This window comes from Schistocerca americana, chromosome 2 (genome assembly GCF_021461395.2).
Source record: "Schistocerca americana isolate TAMUIC-IGC-003095 chromosome 2, iqSchAmer2.1, whole genome shotgun sequence".
Lineage (NCBI taxonomy): Eukaryota > Metazoa > Arthropoda > Insecta > Orthoptera > Acrididae > Schistocerca > Schistocerca americana.
This window is the reverse complement of record NC_060120.1, coordinates 369,094,176-369,116,050: the sequence shown is the minus strand read 5'-3', so window position 1 is coordinate 369,116,050 and position 21,875 is coordinate 369,094,176. Positions and strand designations below refer to the sequence as shown.

The following is a 21,875-nucleotide window of genomic DNA, read 5'->3' as shown; positions in this document are numbered from 1 at the left end:
TTAATATTCCTGGATCCAAAAATGAACATTACTCCCTTACACAGGGAGCATCCCTGTGCCAAAACCACCTACTAGTTGTCTCACTTAATAATATGTACTTTGCATCAGCATACCATTACTCTCTACAGCCACAAACAAACCAAGACACTTTGCAGACAGGGGTACAAGAAGCCTCCATGAAGATCATTCTGCTAATAATATGCCGACAGAAATGATAAGGCATTCCCTGGGCAACATTAGGAGTCACCCTTGTGGCAGCTCCTTCCACCACCAGGACAACAAAAATGAGAACTCAAAAGGCTTTTAAAATATCAAAGCCAGCTCTGACAGCAGTCTCCATTAACATCGAAGGAATATCATATGAGAAAGAAGCTCTGCCATCAAACATCTACAAACAAGCAAATTGTGACTTTCTTTTGATACAAGAAACCCACAGAGGCCACAATGAACAGACGCCAATGTTATGAAACTGATTGCTGAGAGACCAACTGCTCAATATGGTAGCGCAATATTTTGCCAAAACGAATCTTCTAATCCTATCCATATACATAATGGCAGAAGATGATGTAGAAATTTTGACTGCTGAAGTCCAGTCATGCACAATAACATCAGTGTATAAACCACCAAGAACAGACTTCAGTTTCAAGGAACCAAGTAACTTCTGTCGCAAACCAACAAAACTTGTTAAGGGGGATTTCAATTGTCACAGCTCATCATGGGGCTACAGGGACACGGACAAGAATGGAGAAGACTTCAAAGATTGGGCCGAAAGCATAGAACTGAAGCTCATACACGATACTAAGAAACCACCCCTCGAAACAGTGGAAGGTGGCCTGGATGGAATCCTGATAACATCTCCGTAAGTGAACGTATAGCACACCAGTCAAAGAAAGATGTTATGGGGCCAATCCCACCATTACCAACATCGACCTATAATCTGTTCTGTAGAAGCAGCTGTGGTGCCAGAAGGAGTCCCGTTCAAGAGATGACATAATTTTAAGACAGCAAAGTGGAGCAGTTTTGCAGAAGATCTGGATAAGGAAGTGGAAAATGTGTAACTCATTCCAGAAATGTATGGCCAGTTTGTCGAGCTAATGAAAACCATATTACATAAACATATCCCTAGGGGATGCAGAACTACATATATTCCACGACTTAACAAAGATTCAAAAGCACTGCTGAAATCAATGAGGACCCTTTTCTGAAGAAAGAATTGAAACAGGTGAACAGCTGTGTCTGGCATATCTGCCTTCAGAAGGGAAAAGTGGTGCAACCTAGTGACACAGGCATGAAGCATAGCAGTCTTAAAGCCTGAAAACTCTTGAAAAACCTCAACAATGACCACACTAAAGCTCCTGCTGAAATGGCTAATATAGCTACTGATGAAGAACCTCATCATCTGCTATTAAATGGCAAAATGAAAAGAAGATATATCAAGACCAAACTATAAAAAGATATGATGAAGAAAATGACTTTATTGCCTGCCCTTTCACATTAGCACAACTAGAGGATGCCATGCGTTGCATGATGAGAACAGAGCTCCAGGATTAGATTATCTACAAGTAGAACAAATTAAGAGGTTCGGATTAGAAACTAAAAGGTGGATCTTAAATCTAATTAACAACCGAATTTTTAAACTACAGATACCCAAATTCTGGCATAAAGCGAAATTGGTAGCCTTACTGAACCCGGGTATGAATCGACAGACCCCAAGAACTTTCAACCAGTCTCTCTTCTGTGTCATCTATACAAACTGTTGGAAAGAATGATCTTGAACTGTACATCAGGTTATCTATACCAGAGCCTATCAAACAACAGGTAGGATTTCATCCAGGAAAATCATGTTGTGGTCAAATCCTCATCCTAACTCAGCACATAGAGAATGGATACAAGAGAGGGCAAATTACAGGTGTGGCATTCGTGGACCTAACAGCAGCACACGATATAGGGAATCACAACCAACTGATAAGGAAGATTTATACAATCACCAAGAACTATCAATTAATGCAGTTCACCCAATGCTTACTTCAAAACAGGGTGTTCTTCACCATCCTGAACAACAAGAGAAGTTGACAGAGAATACAGAAGAATGGTCTCCCCCTCCCCCCCAAGGGAGTGTGCTGACACCACTGCTGTACAATATCTACACCAATGACCAACCTGTCGGGACAGATACAAGATCTTTCATCTATGCCGATGATACAGCAGTTGCAGCCCAAGGACTTACATTTGGAGAGGTGAAAATGAAACTGACTGCAGCCCTTGAAGACCTGACAAAATTCTATGATAACAACCACCTTAAACCACAACCCATTCAAAATACAGGTGTCTGCATTTCACTTGAGAAATACACAAGTTACAAGAAAACTGGATATAACTTGGAGGGAAATGCAATTACAACATACATACACCCCTACACACCTTGGAGTAAAGCTTGACCGAACACTCACTTTCAAAGTTCACGACGAGAAAACAAAGCTCACAGTCTGCAGCCAAAATAATATAAGACGCAGGCTCACTAATAGCTAATAGGAAGCTCAACCAAATGTCCTATGTGAATCTGCCCTAGCTTTATGTCCCTCCACAACTGAATATGGAGCACCAGTCTGGCAGAACTCTGCACACACCAAGAATGTTGATACTGCTCTCAACAAAACAGGCCTCGTCATAACAGGTTGCCTACAATCAACTCCAGTTGACAAAGTCTACCAGCTGGCAGGCATCGCACTCCTAGAGATAAAAGGAAGAACAGTGGCAGAAGTTGAAAAGAAAAAACAGGAAAACGGCCCCTGGCATCCCATGTTTGGAAGTGAAGCACCATATTCAAGGCTGAAGTCCAGAAAGAGTTTCCTGCACACAACTGAAGCAATTACATCTTCACCTTCCACTCCCCAAATTGAGCTGTGGCAGAAAATAACTGGTAATAGTAATAGCCAAAACCTAAAGGAAGAGCCTGTTGCTAGTTTCCAACAACCCTATCAGACGTGGAATACTCTGAACAGATTGCGGACTGGAGTGACGCAGTGGAAACAAATCTTGAAATGATGGGGATACATTTCTGGAAATGCAGCCTGTGAATGCAGAGAATCTCAAGATGATGCACACCTCTTGATCTGCCCAAAGTTGCCTCAATCCTGCACACTTGATGACCTGGTCACAGCAAATGTTCCAGCAATCAAGACTGCCAATTTCTGGGCCTCAAAACCAATTTGACTTGTGTAAAATCCTGTGTATATATTGTAGATATGTTTGATTTTGTAAATAATTTTATTGTACTGTCATGGATACGAAAATAACAACAACTTTACAGCCAGACATTCTGACATGAGTTTGGACATAGACAGCAATTCACAAGAAAGAAGTAAGCGGCAACTGCCAACAGTTTGCATTCTAAAACATTATGGCTCTTGCCACTGAGCAGAAGATGTTCCCCCTCTTGCCATCTGAGGGTATGTTCAGCATTGTCAAAGGTGATCGTTTTCGTGGTCCAGGTCGAGGGACGCACAATGTTGCATGGGATTACTGACATCCAAATCTTTGAACACAGTACACTCACTGGTCAATACTGTTGTCACACTGTACTACTTCCCCATGTGAATCTTTCTAGGGGTGCATTCAGTGCCAACTTCATTTTTATGGATGACAATGTGTGACCACACTGAACAGTACAGGAATAGTAGTAGTAGTAGTAGTAGTAGTTTTTGGAATGAGAGCATATTCAGTGAATGTATGGGCCTGCCACTTCCCCTAACTAAATCCTATTGAGCATGTGTGGGATGCATTGGGAAAATAAACTGCAGCACATCCACATGCATCAATGATAAACCAGTAGCTGTGAATTGCTGATGGAAGAATGAACACCCTATCACAAGAACATGTCCTGCATGGGAGTACGCTGCAGAACATGCACTGCTGCTAATGATAATCACACACTCTATTAAGAACCATGTCCAGCCATTTATAATATCCAAGAGACCATCTTGGGTTGTGGTGACTTCAGTGCAATTATTGTCTTTGAATAAAACTGCTATTTCTGTTCATCTCATTGTGGACTTCTTTCTGTAACTTTCTGTACTATACTGTTGCATTTCTTTTGATGTATAGTCCAAATTTCATTGAGCTATGTTACTTAGCAGTAACAAATCATCCAAAAGCTACTTTTGCCCATAAATCTTGCACTTCAGTGTACAGAGGAGTGTGAGAAGGAGAATGGGAGAGAGGGAAACACACACACACACACACACACACACACACACACACACTTTGAAGGAATTTAGATGCTTTGAAGAAGTTTGCGGTTTCCATCCAAATCAATGGGACAGCAGTTTAGTAAGCCCGCCACATACATTTAGCAATTATCATGGCTTCAATGAGTGGTATACTGTATGCTCTCCAGGATATGAGTCATGTAGTGCTCAAACATTTATGAAATTTGAAACTGCTCTAGCTAACAGCTGTGACAGTCTCTCCCATTATGAGTCCCACCACTGCATATTAATAAGGAGCCTCACTCGCTGTAGGTCATATGCAGTCCCTGCCAAGTCCATTTTTGTAACCATATGTTTTCTGAAAGAATGCATTAAGGAAAAATACAACCATCACACAAATTCTACTATGTATGACCTCGCTCATTTCAAGTATGATAACCAAAATCACCCAACTGAAGATTGTTCTTTGTTTTTCAACCCATTCCTGCCCAATTACCCCCCCCCCCCCCCCCCAATTATCTTTCAGTTATCCACGACATTATTTACATTTTCATTGTAGGCATGTCGATGTACATGCTTAATTTTTTTTGTGAAATGTCTTTTGTTTATTTTAAGAAACACGTCTTGTTATTCTGCCATATTTCTCAAATGATGAGAAGTCACTTGTTTTGAACTGTGCCATGGCAAATGTAAAGCCCTCCATATTACTTGTGGAAAAAAACAAAAACACAAACACACAACAGGTAACCATGCAAGCTCCAACCAGTGTAGAAATAAAATATGGGTAGTAGGAGAGCTCCCAAACTCCAGACATATTGTTTAAAACAAATCATATTCCATCAGAATTGTTTTGGAAATAAAATGCAGCACAAAAAATATTGGAAAGTAGTTGAAATACAAACAACAATCACAATCACTGAATCTTATCCCTACTTTCGTCACACAACAGCAGTCTCTTACTGAGAAACCATCTCTTAAAAAGTTTCCCAAGTAAGTGTTTTGGTAGCTACATGTTGACACAGAATGATGAAATGTATATATGTGGGGAAAAAAAAGAATCATTCAAATTCAATCAAATAGTTTAAAATGGTCACAGTGATAACCTTAGGGGATTTGACACTGCACTGACTAACAACAGCTAATCACATCAATTCTGATTCAAATAAACTTGATTGTTATAACAACAAACACTATCAAATGGTATTTTAATGCCCCATTAGGTAACAAGGAAATGATGTGCTATAATACTAGAAACAAATAGGGCATGATCTTGACAGTCATGCATCCCAAACATAAACCAGTCACACAGTCTTCATACACAAGACAGCTGCACACTATATATCACATCTCATAACTTTAAACAAGTAATGGAAATTTCCTCTCCTTCCTGTTGCATCTTTTCTGCCCAAGGAAAACAGGCATAGTACAAGGAGGTGAAACCTTTACAAAATATGCAAACTTGGCATTTCAGCTAGAGTGGGGGGGAAAAAAAAAAATCCCAACTGTTATTTTACTCAGAGGAACTGTCCATAAAGGTTTCTCTAAATCCATAAACCTCATCACCTATCAAATTATAAGAAACCAATTACAGTACAAATTCTCTCTACTGTCCACAGATATGTTGTCTAAGCATGACTGTATTTACAATAATCTTTTTCATTAATACCTCTGTCTGTACTCTCAGTAAAGCATCTGTCTGTATCTTTATTAATGCTTTTGTATGTATTTTCACCAATGGATGTAGGTTTCTTGACTTCAAAATTGGGACTGAAACCACTGCAATAGTGTGAAACTGGAATTAAAAATAAACATGATAATAGTAGCTGTATTTAATATTAGATTACTAACAGTAAGAATAATAATAATAATAATAATAATAATAATATCAGTACTGGTATTATTAGGTCTTTTGTGATTAAGGCTTGCGTCTTCTGTATTGTTAAAACCATATCTAGATTTAACATTTGTTATGGCGCACTTACTTTATTTCACTCTGACAAAAATTCATTGTGTATTTGCACATTCATTCCACATAGACCTACATGTGCTCAAAATTTTAAGAATCTGATAAACAACTAAACATTTACAGAATCATGCATTACTTTGTGTCAAAGGTGACAGATGGCTTTATAGTTTTGCATACCATATGGGGAAAGAACTAGTACTTGTATAAGATGATAACTAGCAGACTAGGTAAATTCTGGAATTTATAGTTAAAAGAACTATCAGCAACAAAGGATGGTGCAGGAATGCTAAAAAGTCAAATACAGTTACTGCAGCCCCTGTAATTCTCAATTCTTTTTTTAAAAAAAATACCGTACCACTACAAATATTCCAAAAGGTATAAGAGCAGCATTTACTTCAAGTAACTGCTAACAAGGCTTTAATAAATATTATGATGTGAAACAGCCTTTTAATAGCCTATTACAATTGTGTTTGCTAAATGAAGAGTATCAACTGCCACACTACATAAATGATTACTTTATAAATGCTTCCCAAACAGTTAAATTTCACAAGTCAGGAGAAACATAAGTATTATACTCCTAAATATTTACATACTGCAAAGCCCTTAACTGACACTGTTAATTCATCATTTACTGACAGAACATTCCTCCCAGAGACTAAAAATCTCAGAAGGAAATACACCTATTTGAGAGTAATAACAGGCATAAAATTGAAAATTGTCAACCCATATCACTTTTCTCAGCATTCTCTAAAGTAATTGAGCTAGAGTAATGAAACAGAGAATCATCAAGTACTTATATGACCACAATCAACTGAACAGTAATCAATATGGCCTCCTGAGTGATACAAATATGGATCACATAACTAATGAGGAGGTACTGCATAGAATTTGGGAGAAGAAGAATTTGTGGCACAACTTGACTAGAAGAAGGGGTCAGTTGGTACAACATGTTCTCAGGCATCAAGGGATCATCAATTTAGTATTGGAGGGAAGTGCAGAGGGTAAAAATCATAGGAGGAGACCAAAACATGACTACACTAAACAAATTCAGAAGGATGTAGGTTACAGTAGTTACTCGGAGATGAAGAAGCTTGCACAGGATAGAGTATCGTGGATAGCTGCAGCAAACCAGTCTCTGGACTGAAGACCACCACCACAACAACAAGAACAACAACAACAACAACAACACCTGTTGTGGAAGTCACATCAATTCATTTTAGTTATAAAATCAGACTAGTATCTGATGCAAAGAAAGTTGAAATAGGTGAATCACAGGGTAGTGTTTTGGCCCCGTTCTCTTCATTAAATATGACCTAAAAATGCAGCTAAGATTATGTTGTCTGAGATGACACTAGTTTCATACTGAGTGGTGATAAGAACTCTCTGTCCGCAATAACTGCGCAAGTCCTTTGATTCATGGTTCAATGCCAATAGGATGACACTTAATGTGAAGAAAAAATTTGCTTCTCAGAAGGCACCTGATTTTAATCTTGTCACAGAGCTCCCCTGAGGTCCACTGCAAGGCCCTAGGTAAAAGTTGTGTGTGCTTACTGTAAGTTTACAAATGTGTGATGCTGATCAGAGCTAAACATGGCGAACTGCAAACCAATACCAATTACCACAGTAATAATACTCGCAACTGAGGCGACCCTCCATGTAGAACAAGTAAAAGTAACTCACACTCAACGAAATCTGAGCCATTTAGTGTCATTCTTCACAATCCACTGCCAACATCCATTAAGATGTTGGAGAAGGAAACAGCTTTTACAACAGGATTAACATAATTTCTTGTCAATAAGTGTTTCTATAATGTACGTGAATGTGTTAGCATTTAGTATTAAAAGGCCCTTGTTTATTGTTGAGTACTACTTTTCAATCTGTTGACTGATGTACCATCTGTGCTGTGTCTGTCTCTGCAAAAATATATTTCTACTGTTGGCTTTGTTTGTTCCAGATATAGTGCAATATACTCTCTCAGAGAAGGCATCTGGAAAAGGTTGGTTGTGATGTATATTGTGGCAGCAAGCGTTCATGTGTAACACTTTTCAGCAGGGTTTATATTCATCCATGTGGTTTCTTCCCTCCCCCCCCCCCCCCACCCCTCCTCAGAGGTGCAATATATCATGTTCAAGTTATATCACTGTTTATCATTCTTTTGTGTGTTGCAATATCTTTGAAGACTACGTATATGTGGTTCTCTTTTTTAATCGTGCACCGAGCAAGATGGACTTGTATTTGGGAGAAGCTGGTTTTATACTCGGTCTGGACATCTTGACTTGCGTTTCTGATGGTTTTCCCAAACTGCTATAAAGTGAGTGCTGGAATAGTTCCACTTATTAGCCCAAGGTCGACTTCCTGCCCTTTCCTTACCTAGTCCTATGCTATTTTGTTTATGTTTTATATATTTGTTTATTATTTATGTATGGTATATGACATGTCCAACTTTGTTGTAGTGAATGGTGCAAGAACAAATAAACAAATAAAATAATAAATCAAATGTGAATACACAGAATATCAAACAAAATAAATGTTACATCTAGTGTATTGCATTTTTGGAGGTATGTTCTGAATGGCAATTATAGACAGTGTTTATTCTACAATTTTAATTTTCTTCGCATTTATATACTATCTATTTGTTCTAATGTATTTCTTGATGTGTTTCATACCATTGTCAAAATGATCCATGGACAAACTAATGGATAGAAATAAACAGCGCATAATGCTTCTTTTTCTAAATTTTACAGTGAAAGTGTCTTCCCTGTGACAATGTAAATCACAAACTTTGCACCAAGTTGGACAATAAGTTACAAAAATATTGTCCTCTAGAGGGTATAATTTCTAAACGCTTGAGATCGCACTATCACATGAAACTTCAATAACTAAAGTATATTAATTTAATATCAATTATATGTATACGTTGTTTAAAAATTCTGTGAGCTGTCAACAGTCTTGGGCATTTTATTATACTACCAGTAATGACAGTTCATTATTTAGTTGACAACGCTTATGTTTTAAGCCTGAATATTTGGAACTGGACAATCAATACTAGCAAGATTTAATGGATGACAAATTAAAAAAATGAGGGTTGGTATACAAAAACTTTACAAATTACACAGCTCTATTGACATGTCATGAAAATGCTGTAACTACTACTTACACTTTATCAGCCGCTAATATTGCAAATAAATGGACATTCAAAGCTAATGAACATTTGAATAAAATACACTTCACATATTTTAAATAAAAGCAGTATGTCATTTAGACTGGTTGACAAAAACACACCTTGGTTCATTTGATTTGAAGAATTTCCTTGGGGTTCCGCCATATTGAAATTTTTGATTACTGTCCTCAGCAAAAATAAATACGAAATTTCCGCCACTTTAAGACACTTTCTCTCGTACTTTCAATAAAAGAAAGTGCTCACCCCCAATAATAAAAACCATCTGTTATAGGTATATAACAACAACTCCTATCCAAGCTAGGACCTTAGCGAGAGAATATCTTCGCGCACCTGCTTCCCACTTATAAAGTTTACTAACACATTTATCTCACTGTTCGAAGAATTCGCACAGAACTACGTTTTATTAAACTTTCACTCATTGTTAACGTTTTTTTAACTGTAGATGTGTAGTTTATCTTCACCACCCTTTCAGTTCGTAATGCAGAATTCATTGATTAACAGGCATCACAAATACCTTTGCAGAAATGTTTACATGCTGTGGCGTTTTGTCTGTGCCATTAAGATCCTTGAAATGCAGCAAAGAGTTTAGCTGTGACGCGTAGAGTAATGTCTGGATGGTGAAGTTTGTTTTTAATTTGAACGAGTGTATATTTTCGTATGAATACTACGAAGGTTGGAGATTAAACAGACGAATATGCTATTGTGTAAAGTGTTCGAAACGTGTGCTGGAACAATAAATGTCATTAACAGTGTCAGGTATCTTTGTCTGATATATTTATTGGCAAGAGAAGCAACATAAATTACGAATAATAATAATAACAATCAGTGTCGTTCCATATTTTCATAATCTCCAGCACTTTGTGCACATATCTGTACTCTGTGAATTTTTTCTAGAGCCATCTTTCCACAAGCGCAAATGAACTCTTCTTTAAACTGCCTAATCGTTTCCTCAAAGTAGCGCGAATGATTTTCACTCACACTGGCTGACATCCTCCGACTCGTCATTGTACACAATCACTCCTATGCTTGAAGACATCCAGTGGTTTATATAGCTTTTTTGTATTTTGGGGGAAACAAATTTTATACCATTAACACTTCGGAGCCGAAGAACGCCTCGGCTGAAGTGAAATGGTAAACTGCCACGATCAAAAATCCTGGCATGTGGGAGAAGAGATTCCTCAAAGCAATCTATAAACGTTTCCATATACACCCATACGTTTGAAGTATGACTGTATGAAGCCTCGCCAGCACAGCATGGCTTGTTGCAGTGCGTGTTCTATCCAAAGCTTCTGAATATGCTCATCTCTTTAGATATATTACATAGGAATGGAGCAAGGTACCAGCAGCTGACTGTCTGCAGCTCGTGGGCTGGTGGTTACTGCAAAAGTCTGCCTTTGGATATGGGACCCCAGGTTCGATACCTGTCCAATTTGAAGATTTTCTTCACTTGGTGACTTGATACTTGTGTTGTCCTAATCATTTCGTCCCATCTTCTTCATCATGCAAGCGGTGTGAAATAGGGAGACTTGCACCAAGTGGCCAAACAACCTCAGACATGTCTTCCAGCCAGTTATGCCATACACTCATTTCGTTTTTATCAGCATCTGACGTTTGTGTAATGATAGATGTTGTAAACGTGTTGCACATATATTCAGGGCACTTCATACCACATCTATTGGTTACAGTTAGGCAAGTTGTCCAGGGTCGGATTTCAGCCGTCGCCTGTTATGGATCAGCAGAGCAGCAAATTATATATTTAGCTTTTTCTGTGTTCTGGTTGTAGCATATCTCTTAAAATTCCACATGTGTTTTTCTATTTGAGAGGTTTACTGTAACTCTGAAGTGTAGATTCAGGCAGTCTATAACACAGTTGTCATTCAGTTGTTTGTTTTGGGAAACCAGCAACCATTCGTTCCACCATAGTCAGTCAGGTTCTAGCTGTCACCTAATATGCATCAGCAGAACAGCTAGTTATGTATTTAGCTTTTTCTGTATTTTCTTCATAGCTTAATTTTTAAATTCTATGTATGTTTTTGATTCAGGCAGTCAGTAGCACATAAGTCATTACTTTTGAACAGCCAGTACACAACTCAGTAAAGAGTCAGTCTCTATTGGTGACACCTCAGGAGGATAGCAAGTTGCATATTTAGGTTTCTCTGAGTGATTTTGTAGTTTACTTCTGCTGCAATGGATAGGATGTGTGCAGACGCAGGAAGAGCTGCCCGCAGTTCACGGACAATTGAATGCACTTTTGTCTATGACCACCTGTCTTCAGGGTGCTGCCTCGGGATGTAGCAGTGGTGCAGAATTTGGTGCATTGCTTAGGACATCTCATGTGTCATTTGTTTCACCCTGCTGAGCCACCTCATAGTGTGCCCGACGCAGATCTTCCCCTGGCACGTGGGAGGAATGATTTGCCAGTTGGCTCATGTCAGCATCATTGATGCCAGTCACTGGGGTTGTGAGGGCATCCTCAGCTCATATGGACAGCTGGCACTAGTGGATCTGCATTATTAGGCGGAGAATTGCAGGACTCCCCTCCTTGATTGGTCAGTGGAGCATTAATACTTGTGGTTACACATGGTCTCCCTCTCCCGGAAATACTCTGATGAACACTCACTAGTTGACTCACAGATAGCAAAATCACATAATCAGATTGCATTAAGAATAAAGCCAAATCGACTTGTCAAAATTTTTGGAACAGAGAGCTGGCTGAAACTCGAAATAGGGTGCTTTGAAATATTTAGCAAGTCATGTAGCCTAATGTAAATCAGAAAGAAAGTTCAGATGCCATAGGAGGAGGAGTGTCCATTGCAGTCGACAAAAATGTTGTCTCTGTTGAGGCTGAATCTTAATATGGCTGTGAAGTTATCTGGACACATGTAACAGGTATAGATTTTGTTTTTTTTTTTTTTTTACCAGTCACCTGTTTCCACTGACAGCTTTAAATTAGGCTTTCAACCACAGACTATGGGCACTAATGTGGAATTAACCAGATCATGCAATATTATTAGTTGGAGGCAACTTTAGCCTACTAAGTATAGACTGGGAAGTCTGTGTATTCATTGCATTTAGTACAGACAGGTAGTCTTGTGAAGTGTTTTTGAACACATTTTCCGAAAAATGCTTTGAGCAGCTAGTCTGAGAGACCACATGCAATGGAAATATTTTAGACCTTGTAGCTGCAAATAGCACCTGCAATTTAAAACGCCTCCCAACAATGGGGGTGCTCACTACTTTCAGTCATGAACATATTTGGATGCTATGGTATGAATTTAAGGGCATGATACCTCTCATTCAAGGAATGGGATGTATCACTACATATCCCTCCATTAAGAGAAAGATGTTGTGACAAAACATTCAACTTTAATTAATCAGTCTGAAGCAAATGCTCCCTTATCCAGTCAAGAAACTTGAGCATTTGGGGGAAGGTTTAGTCAGTACACTAGATCATAAATTAAATGTTTCTAAAAACGAAATTCATACTCAAATGCTTCAACAATGCAAACTTGTACGTGATGAAATTCAAGAATATATCAGGGAAATTCATACTGATGAAGATAGTTTGTGAGAATTTGCAATAACTGAGTGTAAACTTGTAAAGGATCAGGTCTCAGATGTGCAAAATTGTATTGCCCAGCTGTGTGTCGGCCTTGTACAGCAGCAGAGTTACGTCGTCATCAGGATGCCGGCAGCCGACTCAGCGCCGCTCGGTGTGAGCCGCAGGCCGCCAGCTGTGTGCTTCTCGCCGGCGTTGCTAAGATCGTGACGACAACAAGCACCCACGATCCGGCATCCAAATCTGCGGCCCTCACCTCGGTATGCCTCTGGCGTGTGTTGGAAGCCAGACTGCCCGCAGTAGCGAGCCATGGAGTGGCTTGCCACTGGCTGGCTACAAACCCTGCGTCGGCCTCAGAGGGTCGAACCAGTGACCCACCGTGAGTTGGAATGCTGGCGCCCCATCTGCTGCTGCGTGTAGCTGGTGGTGTTACACGCCCCGCCATCCAGGAGAGCTGCCACACTTGAATGAATCCCGTTAGAAACCTGCACCTATTTATACGCGGTTGTGTGCCTCTGTTTTGCCATATGCATCACATACTCATAACATGCTAGGTTGGCCAGTGGGCCCCTTCTGCCTGTGATTTGCGACATGCAAAACCGCTGTGTTTACTCTTTTCAGCGGATCTATGGCCCTGTGGCCTCCATTCTGCGTCACAACCGCTGGTAGCATAACTTACTGTCAACAGGCCCGTGCCTGGCTGCAACTTGTGTGCTCTGAAATATTGCACCAAAACTGACTTTTCCTATCCCAAATGGTAGTGCTGCTGCAACATCACAGACTACTAATGACTTCACATGCCCAACCAAGGTGTCATATGTCACGTGCTTCAGTTAGTTCTTCGAAGTTACCTCACACAATTCAAAATTTTCGCAGTGCGCACATAAACAGACTTCTCTAGATGGGTGTGGAACTACCCAATTTGGCAATAGTGCATAAAATTTTGATCTTCCAATATGTGAAGTTGTATAGTTCTCTTATAAATTGCAAAAGTTTCTTTAATACTGCGAGTCATTGGCATCTTCACTTTCACAACTTTTTGACCTTCAACTGTTACAGTTATAGTGTCTTTTTTTTTTGTTGGCACTCTGGCGAGAACAGTCCCATTTATCTTCCAGATAAAAATTACTGCACTATTTGAACTTGAGCTCCTTTTCACTGTAGGATGCACAGTATTCAAGAGATGAATTAATATTTGTGAAAAATTCCTGGCAAGAGGTACAAGAGTGCTTTGTTTCATTTTCTTCTGAAGATGGAATTTCTACTTTGAAGAGTGTGGTCAGTTTTGCTGTAGTGTATTCATCCATACCTTTAGTAATCTCTCTGCACTTTCGTGATGCATAGAGCTTATGACTCGACTTCACTGACCATGATTTCCTAACAGTACTAACACCTACCTCTGTAGTTGACTGATTCAATGTATGTAATTCTTCCTCTATTGATGCAAAATCTCCATCATCTGCACCTTGGGAGGCTTCATCTTGTTAAGATACTGTCATTGTTGTTATTTTGTGAGAACACTTAGAACACAAAAAGTCGTCACTGGAAGCATCTTCACTTTGAAACAGAGATTGCAAATGAAAACACTTATTCCTAACCTGAACGAAGTCTGTTATTTTGTTTGTCATATATAGCACTCTTTTATGGATATGCAAATAGTCAGCACACTTCACTGTCCTGTCGCCCCAGTCAGAAGACATTTCAAACAGTCCTTTTCACAAAACACACTGCAACTGTGTCAGCTGGCAAATTCCCCACAAAAACACAGAACTCAGTAGATGGTCTCAGCTTTCTTAGGGGCCTCTTCAGTAAACAAATTAGTACTTAACAGCTACAATTCAGAAATCTGCAATGAGAAACTACAACAAAGTGTAAGAAATATCTGTAGCAATGAAAGTGAAAAGAAATAACCGCAACTGAGAAAGTGATAAGAAATAACTGCAACAAAGACAATAGAAATAAACATTGCAACAAAGAAATTAGTAAGAAACAACTTCAGTGAAGTCATAGATTTCACCTGAAAGTTAAAAAAATGATTTTTTAAAATAAAACCTGTTCAACGTAAAAGTGGAAGCTCTACTTTACAGAGAATATAGTACTACATAGTACTAATCAACGGAGAAAAGAAATGTAACTTTTCTGGATTGGCATTTTTTTCTGTAAATTATAAAAAAAAATTCAAAAGGCGACAGTAAAAAAATTTGACAGATATGTCCAAATGGAGGATACCATTGTAATCATAAAGCAATTATCTTTCTAATTAAAAATACTCTAACAAATATCTAGAATTGATACAGAGATACAGCATTTTAAAATTTATAGCATTCGAGACTATGAAGGTAACTCCCCTGTCTGAAGTGATACAGATTATGCCCCTTCAGTAAACCTTTCTGATATTTAAATCTATATTCATTGTTAACAAATGTGTCTTCTTCAGAAACACTTTTCCTGACATTGCAAGTCTATTTTTTTATATTCCCTCTATTTTGGCCATCACCAGTTATTTTACTGCCCAAATAGCAAAACCTGTCTACTGCCTTTAGTGTGTCTTGCTCTGATCTGATTCTCTTAGCATCATCTGATTTTCCTCCTTTTCAAGACACAATTTATTCCATTCAGCTGCTCTTAAATTTCTTTGCAGTCTCCAACAGAATTACAATGTCATCAGAAAATTTCAAAGTTTTATTTCTTCTCCCTGATATTTAAGAAAAATTTGTGTATGAACACAAATTTTTCTTTGGTTTCTTCTATTACTTGCTCAATGTACAGATTGAATAACATCAGGCATAGACTACAATCCTGTCTCACTTTCTACTCCACCACTGCTTCCCTTTTATGGCTTTCGACTCCTATAATTGCCGTCTAGTTTCTGTACAAGATGTAGGTAGCCTTTCACACCATATAATTTACCCCAGCTGCCTTCAGAGTTTCAAAGAGTGTATTCCAGTCAACATTGTCAAAAGCTTTCCTTAAATTTACAAGTGCTGTAACACACATTTGCTTTTCCTTAACCTATTGCCTTGCATGTTCCTACATTTCCTTATAATTGAAACTGATCTTCCCTGAGGTCAGCTTTACTTTCAGGGTTTCTCTTCAAAATGACATATGTATGATAATCTGTACAATGTGTGGGTCTTGTGCAATAAATAATTGAAAGTGTTCCTGGACACCCTGTATATGTCATGTGTTGATTATTAGGAAGGTAAACAGACAAGACTGCCTTTTCAGCATTCTGAATTGAGAGCAAAAAGTATTCTTGAATTGGTACAATCTGACTTGTGTGGATCAATGCAAACAATGCCACTTGGAGGTACTAGACAGTTTCTGACACTACTAGATGATAATTCAATATAAATATTTTTGTATACACTTAGTGAAAGTACCTGAAATTATCAGAGACTTCAAGAAGGTGGTGGGAAAACAGATTGGTAGTAAAATTTTTATATTGTGTGTTGACGAAGAGAAGGATATGTGAACAAATAGCACATGTAGCAAAAATATTTAATAATCATTTCTTAAATATAATAGAAAGCGCAGGGACAAACAGCTCAAGAGAAAATCACGGTAGTATGTGGAAAAAATAACACTCATAGAATTCACTCATATGGACTATCACCTACTTCTCCTTTTGAAATTAAGAAAATTATACATTCTCTTAAAAATGAAAGCATATCTGGGTTTTACGGTGTTTCCAAAAGACTGCTAAAGATTTCTTCCCGTATAATACGCCCAGTCTTGTGGGAAATATGTTATGCATCACGGACTCAAGACAGTTTTTCCAGGGAGACTGATGGTATATATCAGTTAAGAATCAGTTATTAAGAACCTCTGTAAAAAAGGTGATATAAGAGATGTCAATAAATACCAACTTGTTTCACTGCTTATGTCATTTTCCTAAATTTTTGAGAAGGTTATATGTTCTAGAATAATATGTCACCTTAGCAACAATGATAACCTCAACAAATCTCACTTTGGGCTTCAGAAGGGTTGCTCACCTGAGAATGCTTTTTACGTGTTCACTCACCAAATTTTGCAAGCATTAAACAATAATATAGCACCAGTTGGTATTTTCTGTGATTTTTCCAAGGCATTTGACAATGTGAATCATAGTACTCTCCTAGATAAATTGAAGTTTTATGGGATTGATGCTCTAGCCAACCAATGAATAATGCCATATCTAACCAAAAGAATGCAGAAAGTTTTATTTAGTAATTCGGCCAATATAATCTGGGAACATAATTCTGACTGGGGAGAAATCACGTCTGAGTTTCCCAAGGCTCAATCTTTGGACCACTGTCATTCCTCATATATGTAAATGATCTTCCAACTAATATACAAAAACAGAGTTAGTTCTTTTTGCGAATGACACTAGCACCAAACATATATACAGAAACAATGTTCTTAAAAGTATGATTGAGTTGTTTTTCATGAATTATGTCACCCTCAATGTTAAAACAACACAACATATTCAGTTCTGTACATCTGGGAGTACTACACCAATGATAAGTTAACACATGGTGAGGCATTAATAAATAGGATGGAAATTTAAAAATTCTTACATGTCCATATTGATGAGAATTTAAACTGGAAAAAGTGCAGTTTCGAACTTCTAAAACATCTTAGTTCAGCCACATTTACACTTACAATCATTGCAAATCTTGGGCGTAGACATATCAGTAAGATGACATATTTTGCATATTTTCATTCAGTAATGTCATATATAATGTTCTGGAGTAACTAATCTTTAAGAAAGAAAGTATGCATTGCCCAGAAACATGCTGTAACAATAATATGTGGCACTAGCCTGCAGCCATTTTGTAGACATCTGTTTAATGAGTTGAGCATTCTGTCTACTGCTTCACAGTATATTTATTCCTCTAGAGAGAATTTTTGTATGGTGCGAAAAGTGGCAATTGGCACTAAACAAAGAAAAGTGCGAGGTCATCCACATGGGTACCAAGAGAAATTCAATAAATTTTGGGTATACGATAAATCGCACAAATCTAAGGGCTGTCAATTCAACTAAATACCTAGGAATTACAATTATGAGCAACTTAAATTGGAAAGACCACATTTTTAATATTGTGGTGAAGGCGAAACAAAGGCTGCGCTTTGTTGGCAGAACACTTAGAAGATGCGACAAACCCACTAAAGAGAGAGCCTACATTACACTTGTCCGTCCTCTGCTGGAATATTACTTTGCGGTGTGGGATCCTTACCAGGTAAGATTGACCGAGGACATTGAAAAAGTGCAAAGAAGGGCAGCTCGTTTCATGTTATCGTGCAATAGGTGTGAGAGTGTCATTGATATGATACGCGAGTTGGGGTGGCAGTTACTGAAACAAAGGTGGTTTTCTTTGCGGCGAGATCTATTTACGCAATTTCAATCACCAATTTTCTCTTCCAAATGCGAAAATATTTTGTTGACACCCACCTACATAGGGAGAAAAGATCATCACAATAAAATAAGAGAAATCAGAGCTCGAACGGAAAGATTTAGTTGTTGCTTTTTCCCATGCGCCATTCAAGAGTGGAATGGTAGAGAAGTAGTATGAAAATGATTCAGTGAACCCTCTGTGAGGCACTTAAGTGTGAATTGCAGAGTAACCATGTAGATGTAGATGAAGTTTGTTGCAAATAACCTACTACAGTTCAAAATGAACAATGATGCACATAATTACGATAACAGAAGGAAAATGACATTCATTACTCCACATTAAGGTTGTGTTAAGCACAAAAAGGGGTACTTGATGCTGCAACAAAAATTTTTGATCACTTACCCAGTGATATAAAATGTCTGACAGACAGCAGGCTAAAATTTGAAAACAAATTGAAAAAGTTTCTACTTGACACCTCCTTGTATTCTGTAGCAGAATTCCTACTATGGTAATGTGTAAAAGGTGGTGGGTAGAAATTACAAATTCACATATTTACATTAAAATAAAATTTTAATAAAAGCCTTAGAAAGATTCAGTATTTAGCCACATTTCCAAATTAATTAGCAGTGTGTATGTAAAATGACTTGTTCCGCATTATCATCATTTATCGTGCAGAATGATCCATGTAACATGAAACTAAGTTGGAACTATCAAACTTTATAAAGAATGAAGAAATAAGATATCCAACAACTGTACTTTACACACAGAAACAAAATGGAGTGACAGAGATGTAAAAAAAATTATTATTAGAAAAGGCCCGATACTTATTGTCTGATGCAGGAATACCAAAAAGATGTATTGGTAGGGAGAAGCAGTCTCTGCAGCAAACAGAAAGTTTGTGAAAACCTTAAAAGGGATGACACCAGAGTTAGTCAATTATTTGTGTGTTCCATGGACCATTATTGCGACTTCTCGGTGGGATTTGGAGTGAGTAGGATTTTCAATTACATTACGCTTTGTTAGTGAAAAATAAGGCAACGTGCTGACCATTTATATGCAAGCAGTCTGCTTGTGTCTTTGTATGTGCAGATGGATTTGTGTGTGTGTGCGCGAGTGTATACCTGTCCTTTTTTCCCCCTAAGGTAAGTCTTTCCGCTCCCGGGATTAGAATGACTCCCTACCCTCTCCCTTAAAACCCACATCCTTTTATCTTTCCCTCTCCTTCCCTCTTTCCTGATGAAGCAACCGTTGGTTGCGAAAGCTTGAATTTTGTGTGTTTGTTTGTGTATCTATCGACATGCCAGCGCTTTCGATTGGTAAGTCACATCATCTTTGTTTTTAGATATATTTTTCCCTCATGGAATTCAAGCTTTCACAACCAACGGTTGCTTCATCAGGAAAGAGGGAAGGAAAGGGAAAGACAAAAGGATGTGGGTTTTAAGGGAGAGGGTAAGGAGTCATTCTAATCCCGGGAGCGAAAAGACTTACCTTAGGGGGGAAAAAGGACAGGTTTACACTCGCACACACACACACACATATCCACCCGCACATACACAGACACAAGCAGACATTTGTAAAGGCAAAGAGTTTGGGCAGAGATGTCAGTCGAGGCGGAAGTACAAAGGCAAAGATGTTGTTGAATGACAGGTGAGGTATGAGCAGCGGCAACTTGATATTAGCGGAGGTTGAGGCCTGGTGGGTAACGAGAAGAGAGGATATACTGAAGGGCTAGTTCCCATCTCCGGAGTTCTGACAGGTTGGTGTTAGTGGGAAGTATCCAGATAACCCGGATGGTGTAACGCTGTACCAATATGTGCTGGCCGTGCACCAAGGCATGTTTAGCCACAGGGTGATCCTCATTACCAACAAACATGGTCTGCCTGTGTCCATTCATGTGAATGGACAGTTTGTTGCTGGTCATTCCCACATAGAAAGCTTCACAGTGTAGGCAGGTCAGTTGGTAAATCACGTGGGTGCTTTCACACGTGGCTCTGCCTTTGATCGTGTACACCTTCCGGGTTACAGGACTGGAGTAGGTGGTGGTGGGAGGGTGCATGAGACAGGTTTTACACCGGGGGCAGTTGCAAGGGTAGGAGCCAGAGGGTAGGGAAGGTGGTTTGAGGATTTCATAGGGATGAACCAAGAGGTCACGAAGGTTAGGTGGACAGCGGAAAGACACTCTTGGTGGAGTGGGGAGGATTTCATGAAGGATGGATCTCATTTCAGGGCAGGATTTCAGGAAGTCGTATCCCTGCTGGAGAGCCACATTCAGAGTCTGATCCAGTCCCGGAAAGTATCCTGTCACAACTGGGGCACTTTTGGGGTTCTTCTGTGGGAGGTTCTGGGTTTGAGGGGATGAGGAAGTGGCTCTGGTAATTTGCTTCTGTACCAGGTCGGGAGGGTAGTTGCGGGATGCGAAAGCTGTTTTCGGGTTGTTGGTGTAATGGTTCAGGGATTCCGGACTGGAGCAGATTCGTTTGCCACAAAGACCTAGGCTGTAGGGAAGAGACCGTTTGATGTGGAATGGGTGGCAGCTGTGATAATGGAGGTACTGTTGCTTGTTGGTGGGTTTGATGTGGACGGCCGTGTGAAGCTGGCCATTGGACAGATGGAGGTCAATGTCAAGGAAAGTGGCATGGGATTTGGAGTAGGACCAGGTGAATCTGATGGAACCAAAGGAGTTGAGGTTGGAGAGGAAATTCTGGAGTTCTTCTTCACTGTGAGTCCAGATCATGAAGATGTCATCAATAAATCTGTACCAAACTTTGGGTTTGCAGGCCTGGGTAACCAAGAAGGCTTTCTCTAAGCGACCCATAAATAGGTTAGGGTACGAGGGGGCCATCCTGGTACCCATGGATGTTCCCTTTGATTGTTGGTATGTCTGGCCTTCGAAAGTGAAGAAGTTGTGAGTCAGGATGAAGCTGGCTAAGGTAATGAGGAAAGAGGTTTTCTGTAGGGTGGCAGGTGATCAGCGTGAAAGGAAGTGCTCCATCGCAGTGAGGCCCTGGACGTGTGGAATATTTGTGTATAAGGAAGTGACATCAATGGTTACAAGGATGGTTTCCGGGGCTAACATATTGGGTAAGGATTCCAGGCGTTCGAGAAAGTGGTTGGTATTTTTGATGAAGGATGGGAGACTGCATGTAATGGGTTGAAGGTGTTGATCTACGTAGGCAGAGATACGTTCTGTGGGGGCTTGGTAACCAGCTACAATGGGGCGGCCGGGATGATTGGGTTTGTGAATTTCAGGAAGAAGGTAGGGGTGCAGGGTGTCGAGGGGGTCAGGAGGTTGATGGAGTCAGGTGAAAGGTTTTGTAGGGGGCCTAAGGTTCTGAGGATTCCTTCAAGCTCCGCCTGGACATCAGGAATGGGATTACCTTGGCAAACTTTGTATGTAGTGTTGTCTGAAAGCTGATGCAGTCCCTTAGCCAAATACTCCCGACGATCAAGTAGCACGGTTGTGGAACCCTTGTCCACCGGAAGAATGACGATGGATCGGTCAGCCTTCAGATCACGGATAGCCTGGGCTTCAGCAGTGGTGATGTTGGGAGTAGGATTAAGGTTTTTTAAGAAGGGTTGAGAG

General features: G+C 39.4%; 2 protein-coding genes across 5 annotated transcripts in view; one reads left to right on the top strand and one right to left on the bottom strand.

The window, feature by feature from the left end:
- LOC124593978 (dual specificity mitogen-activated protein kinase kinase 4-like) overlaps nucleotides 1-9,887 on the bottom strand; it is a 127,664-nt gene extending 117,777 nt beyond the window's left edge. For 2 of the 4 annotated variants that reach the window (XM_047132327.1, XM_047132329.1), the window contains exons 1-2: nucleotides 9,457-9,887; nucleotides 5,875-6,000 (exon numbers count right to left, since the gene is read on the bottom strand). In XM_047132327.1, coding sequence (XP_046988283.1) covers nucleotides 5,875-6,000; nucleotides 9,457-9,499 — 169 coding nt within the window. In that variant the 5' untranslated portion in view covers nucleotides 9,500-9,887. The remainder of the gene's footprint in view (nucleotides 1-5,874; nucleotides 6,001-9,456) is intronic. The other 2 variants (XM_047132328.1, XM_047132330.1) reach the window with 1 other exon arrangement.
- Nucleotides 9,888-9,933: 46 nt separating this feature from the next.
- LOC124595014 (28S ribosomal protein S7, mitochondrial) overlaps nucleotides 9,934-21,875 on the top strand; it is an 88,455-nt gene continuing 76,513 nt past the window's right edge. Inside the window, exon 1 of the mRNA XM_047133563.1 lies at nucleotides 9,934-10,111. Coding sequence (XP_046989519.1) covers nucleotides 10,050-10,111 — 62 coding nt within the window. The 5' untranslated portion in view covers nucleotides 9,934-10,049. The remainder of the gene's footprint in view (nucleotides 10,112-21,875) is intronic.